The sequence below is a fragment of the Vipera berus genome (genome assembly GCF_964194415.1).
Source record: "Vipera berus genome assembly, chromosome: 1".
In the NCBI taxonomy this organism is placed as follows: Eukaryota; Metazoa; Chordata; class Lepidosauria; order Squamata; family Viperidae; genus Vipera; species Vipera berus.
In genome coordinates this window covers 7,370,631-7,395,312 of record NC_138202.1, presented here as the reverse complement: position 1 = coordinate 7,395,312, position 24,682 = coordinate 7,370,631, and the positions used below count along the sequence as shown (strand labels likewise).

The 24,682-nt window shown below is 46.6% G+C and overlaps 2 protein-coding genes across 2 annotated transcripts in view; one reads left to right on the top strand and one right to left on the bottom strand.

Moving 5' to 3' along the window:
• Positions 1 to 8,598: 8,598 nt before the first annotated feature.
• On the top strand, positions 8,599 to 16,633 carry MICOS13 (mitochondrial contact site and cristae organizing system subunit 13; the record flags this gene model as incomplete). Its single annotated transcript, XM_081314949.1, has 4 exons — positions 8,599 to 8,618; positions 10,720 to 10,912; positions 13,118 to 13,169; positions 16,087 to 16,633. The coding sequence occupies 4 exons, from the start codon at positions 8,599 to 8,601 to the stop codon at positions 16,182 to 16,184; spliced, it is 363 nt and encodes a 120-aa protein (XP_081171075.1). The 3' UTR covers positions 16,185 to 16,633.
• The window catches only part of LOC308664095 (disintegrin and metalloproteinase domain-containing protein 10-like), a 27,203-nt gene continuing 17,460 nt past the window's right edge, over positions 14,940 to 24,682 (bottom strand). Inside the window, exons 12-14 of the mRNA XM_081321093.1 lie at positions 22,680 to 22,776; positions 20,147 to 20,323; positions 14,940 to 14,997 (exon numbers count right to left, since the gene is read on the bottom strand). Of these exons, the coding sequence (XP_081177219.1) occupies positions 20,175 to 20,323; positions 22,680 to 22,776 (246 nt within the window). The 3' untranslated portion in view covers positions 14,940 to 14,997; positions 20,147 to 20,174. The remainder of the gene's footprint in view (positions 14,998 to 20,146; positions 20,324 to 22,679; positions 22,777 to 24,682) is intronic.

The following is a 24,682-nucleotide window of genomic DNA, read 5'->3' as shown; positions in this document are numbered from 1 at the left end:
GCCGGTACTGAAGTCCACAAATGCTGGCTGGAGAATTCTGGGTGTGTGTGTGTGTGTGTCCTGGCTGGGGGATTCTGGGAGCTGAAGTCCACAAACGCTAGCTGGAGTATTTGGGGAGTCCATAAATGCTGGCTAGGGAATTCTTGAAGTTGAAGTTCAGGTGTTAGCTGGAGAATTGCGGGAGTCTGCAAATGCACGCTGGGGGATTCTGGGAATTGGAAGTCCACAAATACCGGCTAGGGGAGTGTGGAAGTCCACGCATCGTCAAGTTGCTGAGGTGGAGAAACGCTAACATAAAGGGCTGAGGACATGAGATAAATGGTTAATTCGTTTTTATCCACCCCGCCCCCTCTCCTAAGGGTTTTCCCATCCTGTCCCAACTCCCGAGCCTGCATTTGTCTTATCTCGTTCCCAATTGCCTGTCTCCCTCCATGCCGGAGAGACGCGTCTCTCCTATTGCTAGCAATCTCTCCCTATCCACTTCTCTTCTCAACCCTAACCCCGCCGACAAATTTCAGATGTAAAGCACATTAAAAAATAGAGCTTAGCGTCTATATAATACTGCAGCAGATCCCATCACACTTTCTAGGGGAGCCATTTGACCAAAAATGTTTCTCTTTTCTTCCTTTGTGTTCTGTTTTTCGTTTTTTTTTAAAAAAATGGCTACACATGATCTTCTCTTGAGCTGGTGTGAAGAATGCCAGGACCGAACTATATACTTAAGACATTCCTGTTATATTGTGTGTGTATATACGTGTGCTTGGGAGGATGTTTGTGTGGTTAACGGTGGTGTCACTGAGGAGGTAAAAGAGGGGTGGGGGGGGGACTACGGCCCTTTTACAACTCGTGGACTTCAACTCCCAGAATTCCTGAGCCAGCCATACTGAGGGGAAAGGGAATGGTTTCCAAGCTGAGCCACGCCGGCTCAGGAATTCTGGGAGTTGAAGTCCACGAGTCATAAAAGGGCCGTAGTTCCCCACCTCTGGACGTAAAGCAACATCTGGATGCTCGGAGCATCTCCTCGGAGGGCAAAAAAAAGCTTTGCAAAGCGATCGGCTTTCCGTTCGGGTTTTGGCGTCTGACGGTTCTGACTTGCAGTGGTTCTCCGGGTCTGTGAGGGTTTCGCTTCCACAATCTGGTTTGGGAGACGGAAGTGAATTCAGGAGAGTGATCCCTGAGCCTTGGTTATCCCTAATCCTTAATGATCAACTCTGACATTTATCTTTTAAGAGGGGGAAGATCCTGAATAATGAAAAGGGACAGGTAGGCCTTGACTTACAACCGTTCGTTTAGTGGACCGTTCGAAGTTGCCATGGCACCGGAAAAAAGCAACTTATGACCGTTTTTCAGACTCACAACCGTGGCAGCATCCCCGTGGGTCACGTGATCAACATTCAGATGCCTGGCAACTGACTCGTATTTATGATGGTTGCAGTGTCCCCGGGATGCCCTTTTGTGACCTTCTGACAAGCAAAGTCAAGCGGAGAAGCCAGAATTCAATTAACAACCGGGTTACTAACTAGCTGCAGTGATTCGCTTAACAACTCTGGCAAGAAAGATTGTAAAATGGGGCAAAACTCACTTAACAGATGTTTTGCTTAGCAATCCCCAGAGCACCTGAAGGCAGGACAAGAAGCAACAGGTGGAAACTAACCAAGGAGAGAAGCAACTTAGAACGAAGGAAGAATTTCCTGACAGTGAGAACAAGTAATCAGTGGAACAACCTGCCTCCAGAAGTTGTGGGTGCTCCAACACTGAAGGTTTTTAAGAAGAGATTGGACAATTTCTTCTGAAATGATGTAAGGTTTCCTGCCTGAGCAGGGGGTTAAACTAGAAGACCTCCAAGGTCCCTTCTAACTATGTAATTTTGTTATTCTGTTCATTTTGGGACTCAATTGTTGTAAACCGAGGACTATCTGCATATTATGATATCCTAGGTTCCTGGGGAAAAAATCAGTGCAAAGGAAGGCCAGCACCAGCTCAAGAACTGGCAAATTAACATTCTGATGAAAAGGTTGTGTTATTATATTCAATTCCAGCTGGTGAATATAGGTAATACTTCTGTCTCCTTTCCCCCCCCCCACAATAACAAGCCCGTGAGATGTGCTGGAGCTCCCAACATCAGGAGCAACTTTCAACCTGGATTAATTTAAAGCGCCTTTTTACCATTCACCCAAATCTATTTTTGGAAGTGCCTTTCTTATCAAATCTTTCTTAGGCAGGAGAGTTTGCAAGTCACGGGAATGCTGGACCAAGATAGTTCATCGTTCCTGTGGTTCCAGAAGAGGAGATTATATTTGCAGTTGTGATGGTTGGTTGCACAGTCTGCAAGATGTTTAGACCGGATTTGGCAATTTTATCCACCTACTGAGTCCTTCCCAAGGACTGGGATAGCCAGATGTTTCATGATACTAACAGTATTGTCACAAGATGTCAGCTGTTCCAAGTCAGCCTGCCTTTTGCAATTGACCGATGGGGATTTTGTCAATGCTGATGATGTATGAGGGGGCGTGCCAGATGTTTTGGGATTGCACCCAAGGCGTCTATCACTACTTGCTTTCTTTTGCCACAATGGTTCTACTTCTATTTGCAGGTCTTGTATTTTGTGATCTTCTCCAGTAATTTCTCTTCCCCATCTGCTGTCTCCAGATACTGCCAAGTGCACTATCCCAGACTTTTTTTTGTCTTTCTTATTGACAATATTATTATGATTTATCACGCAGGCGGCCAGATGTTTAGACTGGATTTAGTATTTTTATCCAACTATGATTATGATGAAATGAATTTGGGCAAACTCTGGGAGCATTGTTATATTATTATTATTACTATTACTATTATTATTATTATTATTATTATTATTATTATTATTATTATTATTATTATTATTATTATTATTATTATTATTATTATTATTATTATTGAACATCACACAGTCAGCCAGATGTCCAGACTGGATTTGGCATTTCTGTCTACCTATCGAGTCCTTACCAAGGACCTGGGATAGGCAGATGTTGATGTTTGATGATATTACAGATATCGTCGCAGGATGGAAGCAGTTCCTAGCAAGGCCGCCTTTTGCAATTGACTAATGGCGAATTTGTCAATGCCGATGATGGTGTTCAAGTGGTGCTCCAGTTGTTTTGGGATTGCACCCAAGGCGCCTATTACTATTGGTACTACCCTTGCTTGCCTTTGCCACAGTTTTTCTATTTCGATTTGTAGGTCTCTGTATTTTGTTATCTTCTCCAGTTCTTTCTCATCTATTCTGCTGTCTCCAGGCACTGCCACGTCCACTATTCAGACTTGTCTTTCTTATCGACAATTGTTAAGTCCGGGGTGTTGTTTTTGTTGTTGTGGTTATTATTACTGTCATTTTGTATGCAAGCATTTTGGTTTGTGTCAAACATCCATGATGAGAAAAATCTTCCCTTCTATACATATAACTTTATACTGCCTTAGTAAGATCACACTTGGAATGTTGCATCCAGTTTTGGTCATCAGAATATAAAAAAGATGTTGAGACTCCAGAAAGGGTGCAGAGAAGAACAACAAAGATGTTTAGAGGACTGGAGGCTAAAACATACAAAGAACGGTTGCAGGATTTGGATATGTCTAGTTTAATGAAAAGAAGGACTAGGGGTGATGTGATAGCAGTCTTCTAATATTTGAGGGGCTGCCACAAAGAAGAGGGAGTCAAGCTATTCTCCAAAACACCCGAAGGCAGGACAAGAAGCAACGGATGGAAACTAATCAAGGGGAGAAGCAACCTGGAACTAAGGAGAAATTTCCTGACAGTGAGGACGATTAATCAGTGGAACGACTTGCTTCCAGAAGTTGTGGGTGCTTCAACACTGGAGGTTTTTAACAAGAGACTGGAAAGCCATTTGTCTGAAATGCTATATAGGGTCTCCTTGAACAGGTGTTTGGACTAGATGACGTCCTTTCCAACTCTGTTATTCCGTTACATATGGGTTTGGGAGAATTTGAGTAGTGCAAAGCTACTTCTGAGTTGACACACTTGCATTAATATAGTCGATCTATCTATCAAAATGATTCATTGGGGTCCCTGGTGCTCTCTGAGCTTAATTGTTTTCTTGCAGAGATTTCATTACCCAACTAGGTAACGTCATCAGTGCATGAATATATATATTATATTCATGCACTGATAATATATATATTAGAGTGTGATCAACAATTTGACTTTTAAGTTGATCCATAGAAATTGAAATATGATGAGAACATAAGAAGTTCGAAATGATCATCTCAGCCTCCCAAATTCTTTATTAGAAATTTGAATAATTTACACACACACACACACACACACACACACATATATATATACAGTATGTATGTATATATATATTTCAATTTCTATGGATCAACTTAAAAGTCAAATTGTTGATCACACTCTAATACCAATGAGTTACTTTTGATTCGCAAAATGGAAAAAAAATAGTGATGCTCACTCAAAATACATGCCAGCACAAAATCCCAGTTAAATTTAAATTGTGCACTTATAACTTACCGAGGTGTAGGAGTCCAGCTTGTAAACCACGATTCCTAGATTAGTGGGCTGTTTGGATTCAACAGATTTGTGGCTGATTCTTTAAACCACAATTAAGCCAAGATAGAGGCAGTTTAATGTATTGCCCAGACCTGGATTTTGTGAAGGAAATGCTGTCTAGTCACAAGAAAAATAGTTGATGGCTTCCGTGCATCCTACCGAAGGAAATTTCCGAATGGGTTAAAATCTCCCAAGCTGCTAGATCTCAGTGAGAACGCCCACTGCAAGTCAGTGCACACCAGCTCCCTTACATCTGTTTACCGATCCAGCTGGGGGCGAATGAAGTGTCTATTTGGCCCTTCAGCTTTGCAAAGCGCCAGGCAGAGTGAGAAAGGTTGTATGAATGACGTGGGCGATTGCTTGTTTAATTCTGTTTCTTTCTTCCCTGAAGTCCACGTTTACAGTTGTAAATACAGGTCTTTTATACTTAACCGTCAATTCCGTACGTGATTTGTACAATGTTGTTCTATTCTGCTATGGAGTACTTTCATGATGGCCGAACTTTTAATTTTGAAAAAAAAAATCTATATCTATATATACCCACCTATCATCCCCCAATCCCCGTTGCTGACTTGAAAAGGATATTTCAAACATGGTTGAAAGAAAATGTAGAGGACAAATAAGCACATGTTGAAATGAGGTATTCCCCTGCCCTCCCTTCTCTTCCTGCTTCCATTTTAAGTTATCACTGCAATGGTTTCAAATATTTGCAGGTGGCAATCTTTCCAGAATTCATCTGGCGTCCAGCTTCTTGCTGTGGTCTTAACAATCTGACTTTTATTGAATAAAGTGGAAATTATTTGAATAAATCCAGACTGGGAAAACGTTTTCTTTGCTTCGATTTTAAACTCTCTGCCCTCACTGGCGTTTAGCATAAGTCTTTTCCAGTTTTCCATTAATCTGTGGAACAGCCTGCCACCAGAAGTTGTGGGTGCTCCATCACTGGAGTTTTTTAAGAAGAAACTGGACAACCATTTGTCTGCAGTGGTATAGGGCAGGGGTAGGCAACCTTGGCTCTTTTATATGACTCATGGACTTCAACTCCCAGAATTCCTGAGCCAGCCATGCTGAGGGAAAAGGGAGAGGTTTCCAAGCTGAGCCATGCTGGCTCAGGAATTCTGGGAGTTGAAGTCCACGAGTCATAAAAGAGCCAAGGTTACCTATCCCTGAGGTAATGCTTAATTAATACACTGAAATGCCCTTAGGCAACCTTGGCTCTTTTATGACTCATGGACTTCAACTCCCAGAATTCCTGAGCCAGCCATGCTGAGGGAAAAGGGAGAGGTTTCCAAGCTGAGCCATGCTGGCTCAGGAATTCTGGGAGTTGAAGTCCACGAGTCATAAAAGAACCAAGGTTGCCTACCCCTGGTATACGGCCTCTTGCTCGAGCAGGGGGTTGGACTAGAAGACCTCCAAGGTCCCTTCCAACTGTATTATTCTGAAATAAGTCTTAAAGTTGCCAGGATTGGACACCCTTATCCTAGAAGAAATGAAAAGAAAACCATTTGAAGTTATGACTGACCCAAGAAAGGGGAACTGGATTCAAAGTTCTGGTGGTTGGACCCATTCCTGTGGTCACGTGGCAACAAAGCCGCATTTACAGCCTTTTGCCACGTCCCTTGGTCACATGACCACACAGGCTCCATCATGGTCGTAGGTCAAGGATTATCCGTATAGGTAGTCCTCGACTTACAATTATTTGTTTAGTGACCACTGCAGCATCCTCGGGGTCACGTGATTGAAATTCAGACGCTTGGCAACTGGCATGTATGTGTGACAGTTGCAGCATGCCAAGGTCACGTGACCACCATTTGCGACCTTCCCAGCCAACTTTCGACAAGCAAAGTCAATGGGGGGAGAGCCAGATTCGCTTAACGACCCCGTGATTCACTTAACAACTGCAGTGACATGCTGAACGACTGTGGCAAAATGGCCATACAATGAGGCACAACTCACTGAACCACTGCCTCGCTTAGCAACATAAATTTTGGGATCAATTGTGGTCGTAAGTCGAGGATTCCCTGTATGCAGAAACCTAGCTCTTCCCTCATCACTGATAGGGGTTTACAGGAATTTAATAAGATGCATTGATTAACTAATTCATTTAGATTTATTAAATGAGATTTATTCATAAACTAAACCAGCTTACTGGCAGCCAAAAGAAGCCTGGCCTGCAAATTCCTCTGTAAATACAAGTAGTCCTCAACTTACAACTGTTTGTTTAGCAACTATTCAAAGTTATGACGGTGCTGACTTACAACTGGTCCTGGCAGTTATAACTGCTGGAGCATCCCATAGTCACTTGACCAAAAGTTGGGCACTTGGCAACCAGTATTTACGTCCACGTGGTCCAGTTGGGGATTTGCTAAACAACTGTGGCAGAAAAAGTCATAAAATCAGGTGTGACTCCCTTAACAATTGCCTGGCTTAATAACAGAGATAAAAAGCAGAGACATCACCCTGTCAACAAAAGTGCGTCTAGTCAAGGCGATGGTCTTCCCAGTTGCAATGTATGGCTGTGAAAGTTGGACCATAAGAAAGGCTGAGCGCCAAAGAATGGAGGCCTTTGAACTCTGGTGCTGGAGAAGACTCCTGCGAGTCCCTTGGACTGCAAGGCGATCAAACCGGTCAGTCCTAGAGGAGATCAACCCTGACTGCTCTTTAGAAGGCCAGATCCTGAAGCTGAACCTCAAATCCTTTGGCCACCTAATGAGAAGGAAGGACTCACTGGAGAAGAGCCTAACGCTGGGAAAGGTGGAGGGCAAGAGAAGAAGGGGACGACAGAGAATGAGGTGGCTGGATGGAGTCACTGAAGCAGTAGGTGAGAGCCGAAATGGACTCCAGAAGATGGTAGAGGACAGGAAGGCCTGGAGGAACGTTGTCCATAGGGTCGCGATGGGTCGGACACGACTTCGCAGCTAACAATAACAGAAACAAAAGATCTGTTACGAGCCCACCATCATTTTTAAAAACACTGTTTTAGATGAAAGTTCATGGGGGTTTATCTACTTCAGACAGTTGTAGAAAGAAAAAGATTATATTGCTGGGGAATTCTGGGAGTTGAAATCCACCCGTCTTAAAATTGCCGAGGTTGAAAAATCCTGATTTATATCACTGGTACAATGATGGCAAGACCTGGTTGACGTCATGGCCCATTCAACGGGGCTCCAGTCAGTCAGATACAACAAAGAAGCCTACGTGTGGGTCAAAAAAGTCAAGATGGCGGCCACGAGCATGCAACTGAAGTCCCACCCTTATTTTATGTCGCAATGCTTGTAAAAAAGGTGGGTCTTTGATTGCAGGCGGTGTCTACCACCTTGGCTTTTTGGCCGTATGTAAAAAGAGGAGGGCATTGAGGCCACCATCTTGACTTTTTTGACCTCTGCTGCTGAATGGCAGTCAGCACGCTTCACTAAGGTGGAAAGCCGAATTAGGAGACAGTGACAGCGTTGAAAAGATGTTTAAAGGGTTCAAAATGTTACTAGTTTAACGGAACTAAACTTTGCATGTTCTAACCTGGCCAGCAAACTAAACGTGCCTATCATGGTTTCAACCGAGAGTCTAGCTAGCTCACCGACGCTAAGACAAGGCAGGGTTCCCACGACTCGTTAAACCCCCCACCGACCCAACCTAGGTTTAGGGCGCGGTATGAACCAAGCTGCATTCCTTAAAGCAGGGGGGTCTTCAAACTTGGCCCTTTTATGACTTGTGGACTTCAACTCCCAGAATTCCTCAGCCAGGCATGCTGGCTGAGGAATTCTGGGAATTGAAGTCCACAAGTCATCAAAGGGCCAAGTTTGAAGACCCCTGCCTTAAAGAGCAAACAATACAGAGTTTGGAAGGACTGCGCTCCCGGGCGGCTGGTTGGGGAGGCGAGGCGCTGGCAATCGACAGCGTTGCCCCGGCAGCCGTCGCGTCATCCGCCTCCCCATTCAGCCTACAATTCCCGAAAGGTCCCGCGAGAGGGGGCGGTCCCTGGCAGGAAACGGCGCGGTCGGGCGCAGGGCTGCCCTTGGAAGAGGCATCGCTCCGTCATGGCGCCGCGCGCATTCAAGTGAGTCGGGCGGGCTTAAAATGGTTTTGTAACGGCAGAGAAGGCTAATGGGGGGGGGGCTCGGAGGGGAAAAGTCAAGAGATGGGACCCCCCCTTCCCTCCCCAGCTTCGGATCCTTAGTTCAGCTGAGCCCCTTCCTCCAGCTTCCCCCCCCCCGCCCCATCATCCCATGTCACAACTATTTTTTTTGCAGAGGTTGCAGATTCGTTTTATGTGGACAACAAAAAATACACGGGATTGCAAGGGATTCTCACGACATGAAGACCCCTTGCATAGGCAGAACTTTGAGGGGTGGGGGGGGGCGGGGAAACCGGTTATGCAAAACGTTTTGCAAAATTGCCTTGTCTCCCTTTGCCCATTCAATTCTACCTAGCCAGTTACGGGTAGTCCTCGATTTAGGACCACGACGGAGCCCAACGTTTTTGTGGCCAAGCGAAACGTTTGTTCAGGGAAACGTTGTGCTGCGGTGGTTAAGTGAAACGCGGCCGTGCCTAAGTTGGGGACACGGTCCTTAAGTGAATCTGGCTTGGCTTTTGCTCGTCAGAAGGTCGCCAGAGGGGAATCGCGTGACCCCAGGACACAGCAACCGTCATAAATATGAACCCAGTTGCCCTGCGTCCAAATTTCGATCGCGGGACTGTCTTGTCAGTTGCTTTTCCCAGGGCTGTTGTAACTTTGAACGGTCACTAAACGAATTGTTAAGTGGAAGGGGACCTGTATGGCTCTCCGTTAGGTCAGTGTTTCTCAACCAGGGCCACTGTAAGATGTGTGGACTTCAACTCCCAGAATTCCCTAGCCAGCACGTGTTGGCTGGGGAATTCTGGGAGTTGAAGTCTGCACCGCTTGCGTGGTTGAGATTGAGATTAGGTCAGGGGTAGGCAACCTCGGCTCTTTGATGACTCATGGACTTCAACTCCCAGAATTCCTGAGTCAGCATAGCTGACTCAGGAATTCTGGGAGTTGAAGTCCATGAGTCATCAAAGAGCCGAGGTTGCCTACCCCTGGATTAGGTGTTTAGGCTCCTGGTTTGATTTGCTCGCTCTTAATGCAGTTTTCATCATGGCCGAGGAAGAGCCGGCGGTTGGGTTGGGCGAAGAATCCAACAGATTGGGCTGCATTTGCAGGCAGGGAGAGCTTTCCCTGTTGAATTTCGGCCCACTTTCTCTTTACAAGGTCATTTCCTCCTGTCATATGAAAAGGTTCAGCCCTTCCGCAGCTGTGGAGGGGGAGCCTTGGGGGGGGTCTTGAGGGGGCAGCTGTGGATGGGGGGGTCTTGGGGGCAGCTGTGGATGGGGGGTCTTGAGGGGGCAGCTGTGGATGGGGGGGTCTTGAGGGGGCAGCTGTGGATAGGGGGGCCTTGGGGGCAGCTTTGGATGGGGGGTCTTGGGGGCAGCTGTGGATGGGGGGTCTTGGGGGCAGCTGTGGATGGGGGGGTCTTGAGGGGGCAGCTGTGGATGGGGGGGTCTTGGGGGCAGCTGTGGATGGGGGGTCTTGAGGGGGCAGCTGTGGATGGGGGGGTCTTGAGGGGGCAGCTGTGGATAGGGGGGCCTTGGGGGCAGCTTTGGATGGGGGGTCTTGGGGGCAGCTGTGGATGGGGGGTCTTGGGGGCAGCTGTGGATGGGGGGGTCTTGAGGGGGCAGCTTTGGATGGGGGGGGTCTTGGGGGCAGCTGTGGATAGGGGGGCCTTGGGGCAGCTTTGGATGGGGGGGTCTTGGGGCAGCTGTGGATGGGGGGGCCTTGGGGGGGGTCTTGAGGGGGCAGCTGTGGATGGGGGGGTCTTGGGGGCAGCTGTGGATGGGGGGTCTTGAGGGGGCAGCTGTGGATGGGGGGGTCTTGAGGGGGCAGCTGTGGATAGGGGGGCCTTGGGGGCAGCTTTGGATGGGGGGTCTTGGGGGCAGCTGTGGATGGGGGGTCTTGGGGGCAGCTGTGGATGGGGGGGTCTTGAGGGGGCAGCTTTGGATGGGGGGGGTCTTGGGGGCAGCTGTGGATAGGGGGGCCTTGGGGCAGCTTTGGATGGGGGGGTCTTGGGGCAGCTGTGGATGGGGGGGTCTTGGGGGCAGCTGGGGGCCGTCTCCTCATTGCTCGTACTCCCTGAAGGAAGGTACTTCCAAAGGACCCTGTTTCTTTTCTCGCGCAGGTGGGTGGCCAAAGCAGGACTGGCTGGCGGTGCCCTCTACCTGGTTTACTCCCAGGGGCTGCTGGGTAGCAGCGATAAAGGGGCCCACGCCCTCCATAAAGCCAAAGCAGCTGTTCCTCCAGCTGTGGAAGAATGGACAAAGTATTTCGGCTGGCAGGTGAGCCCAGAGCATCCCGTCGGATCATCTTCTGGCCTGACACAGATCCTGGACAGACTTTGGCTGGGGGGGGGGGGGGGAGAGCGCTGCTGATCGACTTACGACGGGTACGATTTAGTAACCGTTCAAAGTTACAACGGCGTTGAAAAAAAGTGACTTAGGACCAGTTCTCACACTTAAATGACAGCTGCAGCGTCCCCAGAGTCGCAGGATCAGTCTTTGTGCGCTTTGGCAACAGGCCTGTATTTTAGCATGGCTGCAGCATAACTCCAGGTAATCCCCGAGTTACGACAGCTCACTTAGCGTCCGTTTGGAGTTATGGGATAAGCACCCCCTAGTGTTTGCAACCAAGTCCCGAAATTATGAATGTTGCATCCCCGTGGCAGTGGTTCGCCCTTACAAACAACCGCAGAGGGTGTGCAACATTCACCCTATTTCCACCCCCCACCCCCCGCACACACAACTGCTTCCCCCTCCCATCCTGCCACGCCGGACTCACCTTGCAAAGATCGGTGTCTCCTCTTTGCCGCGGTCTCTTTGCCTTGTGAGGGACAGTAGAGTCAGCTTGCAAACGCTTTTTGCGCCGAGAGCAAAAGCTTCTGGGGGCTGTGATCTTGTGTGACTTCAGGGGGTTGGACTAGAACACAGGTCCCCAAACTTTTGGGCACCGGGGACCGGTTCCGTGGAGAGAGATTTTGCCACGGACTGGAGGCTGCGTGGTTTTGTGTGCTGCCTGCATCTCACGGATGGGACTTTGCTTGTTTGTGCAGATCAGTTGCTGGCATGCCCACAGTCAGGGTACCGGCCCACGGAACAGGGGTTGGGGACCCCTGGACTAGAAAACCTCAAAGGCCCCTTCCAACTCTGTTATTGTTATTGTTACTGTATTCGGGCACCCATCCGCTTTCTCAGAGAATGGGTATCTGAAGTCTGCATCCAGATGTAACAAAGAGGTTGAGACTCTAGAAAGAGTGCAGAGAAGAGCAACAAAGATGATCAGGGGACTGGAGGTTAAAACATACAAGGAACGGTTGCTGGAATTAGGTATGTCTAGTTGTAGCTCAGTGGGTTAGGACGCTGAGCTTGTCGATCAGATGGTGAATGAGCGCCTGTTACTCGTCCCAGCTTCTGCCAACCTAGCAGTTCGAAAGCATGTAAAAAACGCAAGTAGAAAAATAGGGACCTCTACGGTGGGAAGGTAACGGCGTTCCATGCGCCTTTGGCGTCTAGTCATGCCAGCCACATGACCACGGAGACGTCCTCGGACAAGCGCTGACTCTTCGGCTTTGAAACGGAGATGAGCACCGGCCCCTAGAGTCGGAAACGACTAGCGCGCATGTGCGGGGGAACCTTTACCTTACTTTACCTTACCTTAGTTTAACGAAGAGAACGGTGAGGGGGGACATGATAGCAGCCTTCCAATATCTCAGGGGCTGCCCCAAAGAAGAGGCAGTCAAGCTATTCTCCAAAGCGCCTGAAAGCAGGACGAGAAGCAACGGATGGAAACTAACCAAGGAGAGAAGCAACCTAGAACTAAGGAGAAACCTCCTGACAGTTAGAACAACTAACCAGTGGAACGACCTGCCTCCAGAAGTGGTGAATGCTCCAACACTGGAAGTTTTTAAGAAGAGACTGGACAGCCATTTGTCTGAAATGGTATAGGGTTTCCTGCCTGAGTGGGGGGTTGGACTAGATGACCTCCAAGGCCCCTTCCAACATAATAACAACAACAACCTGGTGTGCTGGAAGGGAAATCGCCCTGATCTTCCTCAAAGGCAAAGAAACCGTGGCAGAGAGGAGGAGGCAGATCCTGGCAAGGCAAGATTGGAGTGGGGAAGCCTGAGGTGTCTCAGTGGGTTGTGGAGACCATGGAGGCCTGTTCCATCACTAGCCCACCCCCCACCCACCCACCCTGCCCCCCATGGATTTCCCCACCCTGAGCTACCTCCTGTGCCTTTAGCAAACCGCGCATTCGATTAGCGGACGCCTGGGCGAAAGTAGGGACCAATCACGTTCAAGATACGCGATTCGCTCTTGCGAATCCTCGGGTTATGGAGTGGAATGGGCCGGCTCCGTTACGTCGGTAACTCTTGAGGATTGCCTGTCATGGAATCTGGTGTGTTGCTTCTCCCACGTTCTTTTAGCTCAGACTTAACCCTTTTCCGGCAAATGTCTCAATATGTTTTCCCTCTTTCCTTTCTGTAGCTGCCAGAGGTCCCAAAAACTGAAATTTCTCTCTGCAATGCCTGGAACTCAGGTACGGTGTGTGTGTGTGCGTTAACCAGGGTATGGCAGGGGGTGTTAAATGGGTTTTTCTGAAGGTGGGAAAGCCGTGTGTGGACCGTATTAAAAAGCATGGCTAGAAAACAGCGTGTGAGGTTGTGTGGTCGCACATCCGCACTGCTGTTAATTCACCTTGTCTGGTGTGAGGCCAGCAAGCAACTACCAAATGTGACGGCCTCTAACTCTTGACATGTTACTTTTTTAAAAAAGAATTTTATTTCATTGCAAAAAAATAAAAAGGTTAAAATAGAAACTTTCAGGCTGGAGGAGGGGAACAGTAGGGGAAGTTTAAAACGTGACATTAAAAAAAAAGAAAGAGAGGCCGAAAATAATAAAAATAAATAATAAAAATTACTTCCAACTCTCTTCAATACCAGTGTGTGTATGTGTGTGTGTATGTATATGTATATGTGTGTGTATATATCTGTGTGTACACACACACACCTGTTTTAGATTAACAAAAGAAAGATAACAGAACTAAAAATGTAAAGATATAAATGCCAAACCTTCATGTAATAACAGCAACAATATATAATATAATTTCTGAATCTAAATAATATATATCTCGATATATATAGGTACTCCTTGACACAACAACCGTTCATTTGGTACCTATTCGAAGTTACAACAGCAACGGAAAAAAAAATGATTTCTTGGCCGTTTTTCACACTTAGGACTGTTGCCGCAGTCATGCATTATGATTAATAAATAAAGTTTTTTACAAAGTCAAAAATATTTTTTAAAAACTGGTTTTACAACATCAAATCAACATACAGAAAAGAAAGAAAGTGAAAAAAGTAAAGAAAAATGATGAGTAAATGGAAAAGGAAGGGAGGGGGGAGAAAAGGAGAGGGGAAGAAGGAAGGAGGGAGGGAGAGAAGGAAGAAAGGAAAGGAAGTAACTAGATCAGGGGTCTTCAAACTTGGCCCTTTTATGATTTGTGAACTTCAACTCCCAGAATTCCTCAGCCAGTGTGCCTGGCTGAGGAATTCTGGGAGTTGAAGTTCACAAATCATAAAAGGGCCAAGTTTGAAGACCCCTGAACTAGATGATAGGTGTGGGAACGGCCAGAATTTGGTTTCCCAAGAATTTGGTTTCTCACCCTTCAGCCTTTCCAGACCCCCCCTAGTGAGTCTCCCTGTTGGTTTCAGTGAGAGCACACTCTCCTGGCTCACAGGAGGGCTGGCATGTGGGAGGTTTGGGAAACGCTATGATAAAGCCTTCACATACATCTTTTTTTTTTAATTTTAATTCCATTTATATCCCGCCCTTCTCCGAAGACTCAGGGCGGCTTACAAGCTTAGCAGTAGCCTTCATTCTATGTATATGCCTGCTTGTTAGGGCTTTCATACACACCCCAAGCGGCATTATTACAAAGTCAGCTTAATTGCCCCCAACAATCTGGGTCCTCATTTTACCTACCTCGGAAGGATGGAAGGCTGAGTCAACCTTGAGCCTGGTGGGACTCGAACCTGCACTAATTGCAGGCAGCTGGTGTTACTTAAGGAGGCATTAGCCCACTGCGCCACCAAGGCTCTTTTGGTACCAAGGCTCTTTTGGTACCTTGTTTTTGTGTGATCTCATAGGCACCTGAGTAATCCTTATTAGGTATCCAATTATCTATGTATGCTATGTTGTATGAGAGGGATGGAGTTTTTTGTAATGTTGGAGGTGAATAAAAGTTCAGCGGGCAGTGCTCAAGGGAGTTCTTTTTCTGGAGACGAGGCTGCCTGGCTGGTTCAAAGCTCTCCATCGACCCAGGTCTGATTTCTTTTCCTTCGTCTGAATTCCTGTCCCTACATCTGAAGGAAGGAAAGAGGAAAAGGGGAAGGAAAGGGAAGTAAATAGAATGGAAAGGAAGGAAAAGGAAACGCTTCTAATTGTCTCTGGAGATTCTTAGTTATCCGGGTCATGATTGTCCCAAAGTTGCTTTTTCAAAAGGCAAATGGACTTGCTTTGTTTTTCCTTGAAGACGTTTCACTTCTCCTCCCAGAAGCTTCTTCAGTTCTGACTGAATGGTGAGGAATGGAAGGATTTATATGCCTTGCAGTCACCCGGTGGTTAACACTCTCCCTGAGCGTCATTGAGGCCAGTTGGAGGCTTATCTCTCAGAGCTGAAGAAGCTTCTTGGAGGAGAAGTGAAACGTCTTCAAGGAAAAACAAGTTGCCTTTTGAAAAAGCAACTTTGGGACAAAGGCTTCTGATCTTCGTTACAGCAGTTATAAATGCATTTCTATTTTATTCTTTTCCTTCGCTCTGTATCCTACCCTTCTTAAGCATCAAAGCAAAGCAAATCACGAGCTCACGAGCGGAGACCATGTTTCCCCGAAAATAAGACCGGGTCTATTTTTTTGGGGGGGGGGCCTCCAAAAGAGGCATCAGGTCTTATTTTGGGGGTAGGCCTTACCTCACCTCCTGCACCAACAGCCCTACCCATCCGGTCCACTTCTTCTGGGACCAAAGTTCTGCAGCTGCACTCGGGCCTGCATTTTGAAGCCAGGCCTTTCCAGAAGGCCTAAGCAGCCGAGTACCGAGCTATGGATTGAAGCCATAGCTCGGTTTCTTTGGTGCACAGGCCTTCCAGAAAGCCCTGTGACTGAGAAATGCAGCCCGGCTGCGGAAGAGGCCTCAGAAGAAAAAGTAGGCCAGCAAGGAGAGGCCTGGCTGCAACGGTAAGCGGGTGCGGGGTGCAGCTCCACACCCATACCCCTGCCCTAGCTTGATTTTTAGGCCTGTGCTTCGCCCCAAAACTAGGGCTTATTTTGGGGATAGGGCTTACGTCAGTCCCACCTCCCAAAATCAAGCTAGGGCTTATTGTTGGTGTAGGCCTTACTTTCAGGGAAACACCGTAGTTGATTCCTCTCACTTTGGTTATCCTTTTTTCCCCGCAGGGGTCCGTACTGTCATAAGTGCACTTTCCATCGCCCCCACCAAGAGCTGCGAATACACAAACCAAGGATGGAAATACGTCAAGGAGCTTGTGAAGTGAAGTCAGCTGGAGCCGCTTTGCGTTCTCTTGCCGTCCAGTCGAAATATCTCTTGCCGTCCAGCTTTGCAGAAAGTAACCCTGTTTAGAATTAGGGTTATAAAAGAGCCAAAGGACAGCCTCCTTTTCCCTCGGACTGTTCTGACTCTTGATTTCTGTACTTGGCAAAGCCGGTTCGAGGTCGGCATAAAGCAGTTGGGCCCCGTCTCTTGGCCGCGTTACCAAATTAAAGTTGGAAGGTGTGGGTTTGCGAAAACAGGCCGTTACTCCTTTTCTTTGAGGATCTGAGAAGTTGCCGAACGATTCAGGTTATGGGTTTGGGAACAGGGAGGTAGGAATCAGCGGTTGGCTTTGAGGTGGGTTCGGTGGTCACCAAAGGGGTGGCCCGTGGTGGACACCCACCTTGAGAAGGATTTAAGAGAAGTCCAGGATCATGGTTATGGAATTAGAAGTGGCTCACCAAGAGCAGGTTTAGCCTTGAGAGATGATGACCATGATATGCAAAGACGATAGTCCTCGGATATCCGAATGGAGGTCACACAGACCTTCAAGACTGCCACACTCACAATCCAGAATGCAGGAGATGGAAGAAGTCAATTCTGCTTGAATGTTAGGAAAATTTCCTAACCTATAAACAAAATGGAACCCAGGAGCTGGTCTCCTTTGTTGGCCAGGTTCAAATAAAAACCAATCAACCATCTCTGGCGGATGTCTTACCTTAGATTCCTGCCCTAAGCAGTGTATTTTAACCTTAGTCAAGTTAAGATGGGTGAACTTCAGTTCCCAGAATTCCATAGCTCTCTCTCTCTCTCTCTCTAATCTATTTAATCTATTTTATTTGTTATCATCATCTCTGCATCTATCTATGTCTATCATCTATATATCTATATCTAATCATAATCAGAATAGAGCTGGAAGGGACCTTGGAGATCATCTAGTCCAGCCCCCTGCTCAAGCAGGAGTCCCTATATCATTTCAGACAAGTGGCTGTCCAATCTCTTCTTAAAAGCCTCGAGTGATGAAGCACCCACGACCTCTGGTGGCAAGCTGTTCCACTGGTTAATTGTCCTCACTGTTAGGAGGTTTCTCCTTAACTCCAGGTTGCTTCTCTCCTTGATTAGTTTCCATCCATTGTTTCTTGTCCTGCCTTCTGGTGCTTTGGAAAATAAATTGACCCTCTCCTCTTTGTGGCTGCCTCTCAAATACTGGAATACTGCTATAAGCCCCCCCCCATTCCCCAGTCCTTCCTTTCTCTAGACTGGCCATTCCCAAATCTTCATATGTTTTAGTTCTTCGTATGTTTCAGTCTCCAGGCCTTTAATCATCTTAGTTGCTCTTCTCTGTACTTTTTCCAAAGTCTCAACATCTTTTTTGTAACGTGCTGACCAAAATTGGTTGCAGTATTCCAAGTTTGGCCTTACTAAGGCTTTATAAAGCGGTACTAATACATCACGTGATTTTGATTCTTTTCCTGTTTATACAAGCAATCATCTTATCCTTATATCATCTATATTATCTTTTATCAATCACCTATCATTTATGTATATTATCTACTATATATCTATCAACATCTATATCATCTATATCTATATATCATATATATCCGTGGTGGCAAACCTATGGCACACGTGCCACAGGTGGCATGCAGAGCCCTCTGGGCACGCGCGCCCTCGCCCCAGCCTTAGGCCTTCAGCTGGGTTTTATAAAACCTTTTCGCTTTAGGCCTCCACCGCCATGTACAAAAAAAAAGGTTCAATCAATCAATCAATTTCAAGTTCTTGCGGGGAAAGTTGGAGTTGATTGAATGAACTTTTTTAGCCCCACCCAGTCAGCCGTTACCACTGTAGCCACGCCCATCCAATTGGCCACACCCACCCAATGGGCCACACCCACCCGGCACCTGACGATACATAAGTGGGTTTTGGGTTGCAGTTTGGGCACTCGGTTTCTAAAAGATTCGCCATCACTGATATCATCTCTCTCTCTCTCTCTCTCTCTCTATATATATATATATATATATATATATATATATATATATAGAGAGAGAGAGAGAGAGAGAGAGAGAGAGAGAGATAATAATAAACCTTTATTGTCAAAGTACAACATGTGTACATTGAGATTAGCTGAGCCTCCCCCCCCCCCCGTGCTCTCTCCCCCCAACACACAGTGACAACAAACCCTCCATCCCATCACACTATGTGAACCAACTACACCACACACCGGCCTCCCAAGTCAATTCTGCATAAGATTATGTCCCATTTAAAAGCCTAACAGGCCATGGATAAAAGCTATTTTTCAGCCTGTTGGTACGGCTGGCTATATTCCTGTATCTCCTACCGGATGGTAGGAGAGTAAAGAGATACTGTCCAGGGTGTGAGTCATCCCTGAGAATCTTCCTCACTCTTCCAAGGCAACAAGCCCTGGCGAGGTCATCCAGTGGTGTCAGGGAACATCCCACAATGTCTTGTGCTGTGCTCACTACCCTCTGTAATACTTTCCTATCCGCGGCTGTCAGACCAGCATACCAGACCACAATACCATACGAGAGGACGCTCTCTATAGTAGACTGGTAAAAGAGGGTCATTAGCCGTTGTTCTACCCTGTTCTTCCGCAAGACCCTAAGAAAGTGAAGCCTCTGTTGGGCCTTTCTAGCCACCTGGGTTGTGTTAACTTTCCAGGTCAGATCTTCACAGAGGTAGACTCCCAGAAATTTAAAGGAGGAAACTCTCTCTACACAGTTCTCTCCGATGTAAAGTGGGGCAGGTTCCTCCTTTTTTCTCCGGAAGTCTAACACCATCTCTTTCGTCTTGCCGATGTTTAGGTGCAAGTTGTTGTTACTACACCATATGGATAGTTTTTGTACCTCTGCCCTATATGCTGTCTCATCCCCACCTGTAATAAGACCCATCACAGTTGCATCATCTGCGAACTTGATTATCGCAGTGGATGGGTCAGATGATACACAATCATAAGTGTATAAAGAGTACAGGTAGGGGCTAAGCACACAGCCCTGTGGCGTGCCGGTGCAAAGCTTCAGGAGGGTGGACAAAGCAGAGCCGACCCTCACTGTTTGTAACTGATCCCTAAGAAAGTCTTGAATCCAATCGCAGAGGGCGGGGGAGAATTTCAAGTCAGTCAGCTTCTCGATGAGAATGCTCGGCAAAATGGTGTTGAAAGCCGAGCTGTAGTCAACAAAAAGCATCCTGACGTAACTTCCAGGCTTCTCGAGATGACTTGCTACAGAGTGTAAAGCAGTAGCTATGGTATCGTCTGTCGACCTATTTCCCCTGTAGGCAAATTGATGTTTATCAAAGTCCAGTGGGAGGCATGTCCTAAGATGTTGGAGAACCAATCTTTCGAAGCATTTCATGACTACAGACGTTAATGCAATAGGTCTGTAGTCATTCAGGCACTCTGCAGTTTTCTTGGGGACTGGGACAATGGTAGCTGCCTTCAAGCATGATGGTACACATGCCGTTTGCAAGGAGATGTTAAAAATCCTTGTCAGGACCCCTGCTAATTGATCGGCACAATTCCTGACCACTATCCCCAGCACCCCATCTGGGTCTGCGGCTTTGCTGGGATTCACAGCCTTCAATACAGCTCTCACTTGGTGTTCACACAGGGTGAGTGGCTGAGAATTATATTATATATTATATTATATATTATCATCTATGAACCTCTATCTCACGAATAATTGGGGTCCCCACAGAGGTGATCCCGCGTCATGTTACCCCCAACTCAACCTCTTTCAATCCAAAGACAGGCATCCAAAGCAATTTTCTAAAATGGTTATTTTTTAAAATCAGTCATTTTTTTAAAAAGAGAAAAGCAAAAAAAGGAAAGGGAGACAAGGAAAATTAGAGGGGTCGTATCAGTAAGCAAATCTCCATATTTTTTCCATGCCCTTCAGTGTGATGGATTGCGGGATGCTGGGGTTACCCGTGCTGCAACCACAAGCGTGCCTTGGGGCAGATGCGGCTTCTCCGAAGCTTAGCAAAGCTCCACAGGGCCAGAGCGCGGCCTCTTCCGGTGCGTTTCGATAGAAATCTCCTCTTCCCAGTTAAAGGAAGTCTGTTGTTTCTTCCCCTGATGTTCAACAGCTGCTGCCTTGCGAGAGATCCTGGGGACGTTTGCATCTGCTAGGAATCACAGAACATAATGTAGTTGGAAGGGACCTCGGAGGTCTTCTAGTCCAACCCCCGGCCTCATAGTCTCAGAGATGGTTTCCTTGCCTAAGCAGAAACAAGAGTAACGGAGTCCTCAGCTTACAACAGTTCATTTATTTATTTATTTATTTATTTATTTATTTATTTATTTATTTATTTATTTATTCATTCATTCATTCATTCATTCATTCATTCAATTTAGTGACCGAAGTTACAGCAGCACTGGAAAACAGTGACCTAGGACCATTTTTCACACTTAACGACCATCGCAGCATCGCCACGCTCAGGCGATTTACATTTGGAGGCTTGATAACTGGTTCATATTTATGACGTTTGGAGCAACCCAGGATCGTGTGACCATCTTTTAGAGTTCTGACAAGCGCAGTCAAGGCGGAAGCCGAGTTCACTTAACAAGCGGGTTACTAATTTGGCAACGGCAGTGCTTTCGCTTAACACATGGGGCGAGAAAAGTCGTAAAAGGGGACCGAACTCATTTGACAAACTTCTCGCTTGGCCACAGAAATTCCGGGCTCAAATTGTCATTAGGTCGAGGACTTCCTGTAATCAAAGGCCAAAAAAGCAGCGGACAATAGAGCAACTTTTGATTTTCTGCCAGCTTGAAGTGACCACAAATTTAACAAATTCCAGTACATAATAATAAAGTTGGAAGGGACCTTGGAGGTCATCTAGTCCAACCCCCTGCTCAGGCAGGAAACCCTATATACCATTTCAGACAAATGGCTGTCCAGTCTCTTCTTAAAGACTTCTAGTGTTGGAGCATTCATCGCTTCTGGAGGCAGGTAGTTCCACGGGTTAATTGTTCCAAGTGTCAGGAAATTCCTCCTAAGTTCTAGGTCGCTTCTCTCCTTGATTAGTTTTCATCCGTTGCTTCTTGTCCTGCCTTTAGGTGCTTTGGAGAATAGCTTGACTGCCTCTTCTTTGGGGCAGCCCCTGAGATATTGGAAGGCTGCTATCATGTCCCCACTCGTCCTTCTCTTCATTAAACTGGACATTCCCAATTCCTGCAACCGTTCCCTATATGTTTTAGCCTCCAGTCCCCTGATCATCTTTGTTGCTCTTCTCTGTACCCGTTCTAGAGTCTCAACATCTTTTTCACATCGTGGCGACCAAAACCGGATGGGGTATTCCAAGTGTGGCCTTACCAAGGCCTTGTAAAGTGGTATTAACACTTCAAGTGATCTTGATTCTATCCCTCTGTTAATGCAGCCTAGTACTGTGTTGGCTTTTTTGGCAGCTGCAGCACACGGCTGGCTCCTATGTAAGGGATTGTCCACTAGGACTCCGAGATCCCTCTCACAGTTATAATCTTACAGGAGTTGGGGGTCCCCGATCTGGGGTGCATTCTATACCTTAGCCCGTTTGAGATTCCTTGGTTCAAGAATAGTTCTCCTGCAATGCACTGTTTCGTCCAGTTAAAGGTTACAGACACGAGAATTTTAGTAGTACATGTTGTCCTTGGCTTAGGACCACAATTGAACCCAAAATTTATGTCCACTAAGTGAGACAGTTGCTACGTTTTGCCCCGTTTTATGACCTTTCTGGCCAAAGTGATTAAGTGAATCGCTGCAGTTAAATTAGTCACCCAGTTGTTAAGTGGATCTGGTTTCCCCCGTTGACTTTGCTAGTCAGAAGGTCGCAAAAGGGGATCACGTCTCCCCGGGATAATGGAATCGTCATAAATAGGAGCCAGTTGCCAAGCGTCTGAATTTTGATCAAGGGGTCTGCATGGGGATGCTGCGATGTAAATGTGAAGACCAGATATAAGTCGCTTTTTTCAGTGTCGTAACTTCAAATAGTCACTAAATTGTTGTAAGTTGAGGACTATCTGTATATACGGTAGATTAGGCCCCCATGTGCAATGTTTTCTATAACTTCCACCTTGCGAGGGGAGATAAATGTACTATACTTACATACTGACTGCTAGAAAGTCAGTCTAGTCCAGGGGTCTTCAAGCTTGGCCCTTTTATGACTTGGGGACTTCAACTCCCAGAATTCCTCAGCCAGGCGCACGCCTGGCTGAGGAATTCTGGGAGTTGAAGTCCACAAGTCATAAAAGGGCCAAGCTTGAAGACCCCTGGACTAATCCTATTTGATGCTCACCCAAGAAGGTTCCTGCATGTGAATTTATGAAGTTCAAAGGCCATGGCTGGCTGGGGGATTCTGGGAGTTGAAGTTCAGACCTCTTAAAGTTGAGACGGTTGAGAAACTCTGCACTAACTGTTCAAACTTTTCCTAGCCAAGTTGGGTGTGTTAAAAAGTAGACATACTACCCCCCCCCCGCCCCCACCAAACACACAGATCAAATTACCTGATTCGTTGCTGACTGTCCTTCCAAAAAGGAAGACTGTGCCAGCCATCATGGCTGCTAAGGTCAAAACCACGAGAAGGATAGCACACCAATGTTTCTGTAGAAAGAAACTCACACAGGAGCACAATTAGCGTGAAGTCCTTGGACAGTAATACCAAAAACTAGATCTCTTGACAAGTCAGGTCTTGGCAAAATGGGCGGCATATACAATCAAGAAGGAAGGAAGGAAGGAAGGAAGGAAGGAAGGAAGGAAGGAAGGAAGGAAGGAAGGAAGGAAGGAAGGAAGGAAGGAAGGAAGGAAGGAAGGAAGGAAGGAGAAAGAAAAAAGGAAGAAGAAAGGAAGGAAGGGAGAGAAAGAAAGGGAAGGGAAGGAAGGAAGAAAAAAAGGGAAAGAGAAAGAAGGAAGGAAGGAAGAAGAAAGAAAGGAAGGGAGAGAAAGAAAGGGAAGGAAGGAAGGGAGGAAGAAAGGAAGGAAGGAAGGAAGAAGAAAGAAAAAAAGGAAGAAGGAAGGAAGGGAGAGAAAGGAAAGGGAAGGAAGGAAGAAAAAAAGGGAAAGAGAGAAAGAAGGAAGGAAGGAAGAAGAAAGGAAGGAAGGGAGGAATTAAAAAGAAAAGACAGTTTCATCTTTTGGGCAGTTTTTTTTAAAAAAAATAATAACTGCAAACAAAAAAAAGTTTTACGACCACACAACTGAGCCCACAATTTCCATGGCTAAGCGAGACAATTTGTTATGCGATTGTGGCCCCATTTTACGGCCTTTCTTGCCACCGTTGTTAAGCGAATCACTGGAGTTGTTCAATCAGTAACACGCTGTTAAGTGAAACTGGCTTCCCCGTTGACTTTGCTCGTTGGAAAGTTGCAAAACCTTCTGTGACCGTCCTAAATACGAGTCAATTGCCAAGCCTCTGAATTTTGATCACCTGACCGCGAGGGATGCTGCAGCGCTGGTGAGTGTGAAAAACGGTCCTAGCTCCCTTTTTCAGTGCCGTTGTAACTTTGAACGGTCACTAATATGAATTGTTGTAAGTCGAGGACTGCCTGTACTAAACTGTGGAAAGGTTTGAAAGTTTGTCTTCAATTATCCGCCCTTCCAGGTAAGCCAGACGTCAACTATACAAAACTGATTCTTTATTGCAAGTCTCCAGGGACAGAATCTTGCAAGTCCGACAGGAAAAACCTCCCAGTGTCTCTTTGTATAGCTGACTAATTAAAAATGAGGGACGCGGTGGCTCAGTGGGTTAGGACGCTGAGCCTGTCGATCAGAAGGTCGGCAGTTTGGCGGGTCGAATCCCGAGTGCCGCGTAACAGAGTTGAGCGCCTGTTACGCGTCCCAGCTTCTGCCAACCTAGCAGTTCGAAAGCACGTAAAAATGCAAGTAGAAAAATAGGGACCACTCCGGTGGGAAGGTAACAGCGTTCCGTGCGCCTTTGGCGTCTAGTCATGCCGGCCACATGACCACGGAAACGTCCTCGGACAAGCGCTGGCTCTTCGGCTTTGAAACGGAGATGAGCACCGCCCCCTAGAGTCGGAAACGACTAGCACGCATGTGCGGGGGAAACTTTACCTTTACCTTTAATTAAAAATGGGTCCTTCCTACGTTTTTTCCTCTTGACTATTAAGCAACTCCTCCTTTTATCTGATATTTCTCTAGGCGGCATCTCTCTATTCTTCAAGATTGTCCCCAAAATGCTTTTTCCAAAAGGCAATTGGACTTTTCTTGGCTTTTTTATCCTTTGAAAACATTTCGCTTCTTCGAAGCTTCTTGGGTGAGAAGCAAAAAAACCCCAACGTTTTGGGTTTCTTAAGCTTTACGAGTCTTCTCAAAATACCAAACACAAAAATGCAAAGAAGAATGAGAGTGGTGGGAAAATACAGGGCAGGAGAAGGGGAAGAGAAAAGAAAAAGGAAGTATTGTACAAGTTCTCCTGCCTGAGCAGGGGGTCGGACTAGAAGACCTCCAAGGTCCCTTCCAACTTTATTATTATTATTATTATTATTATTAT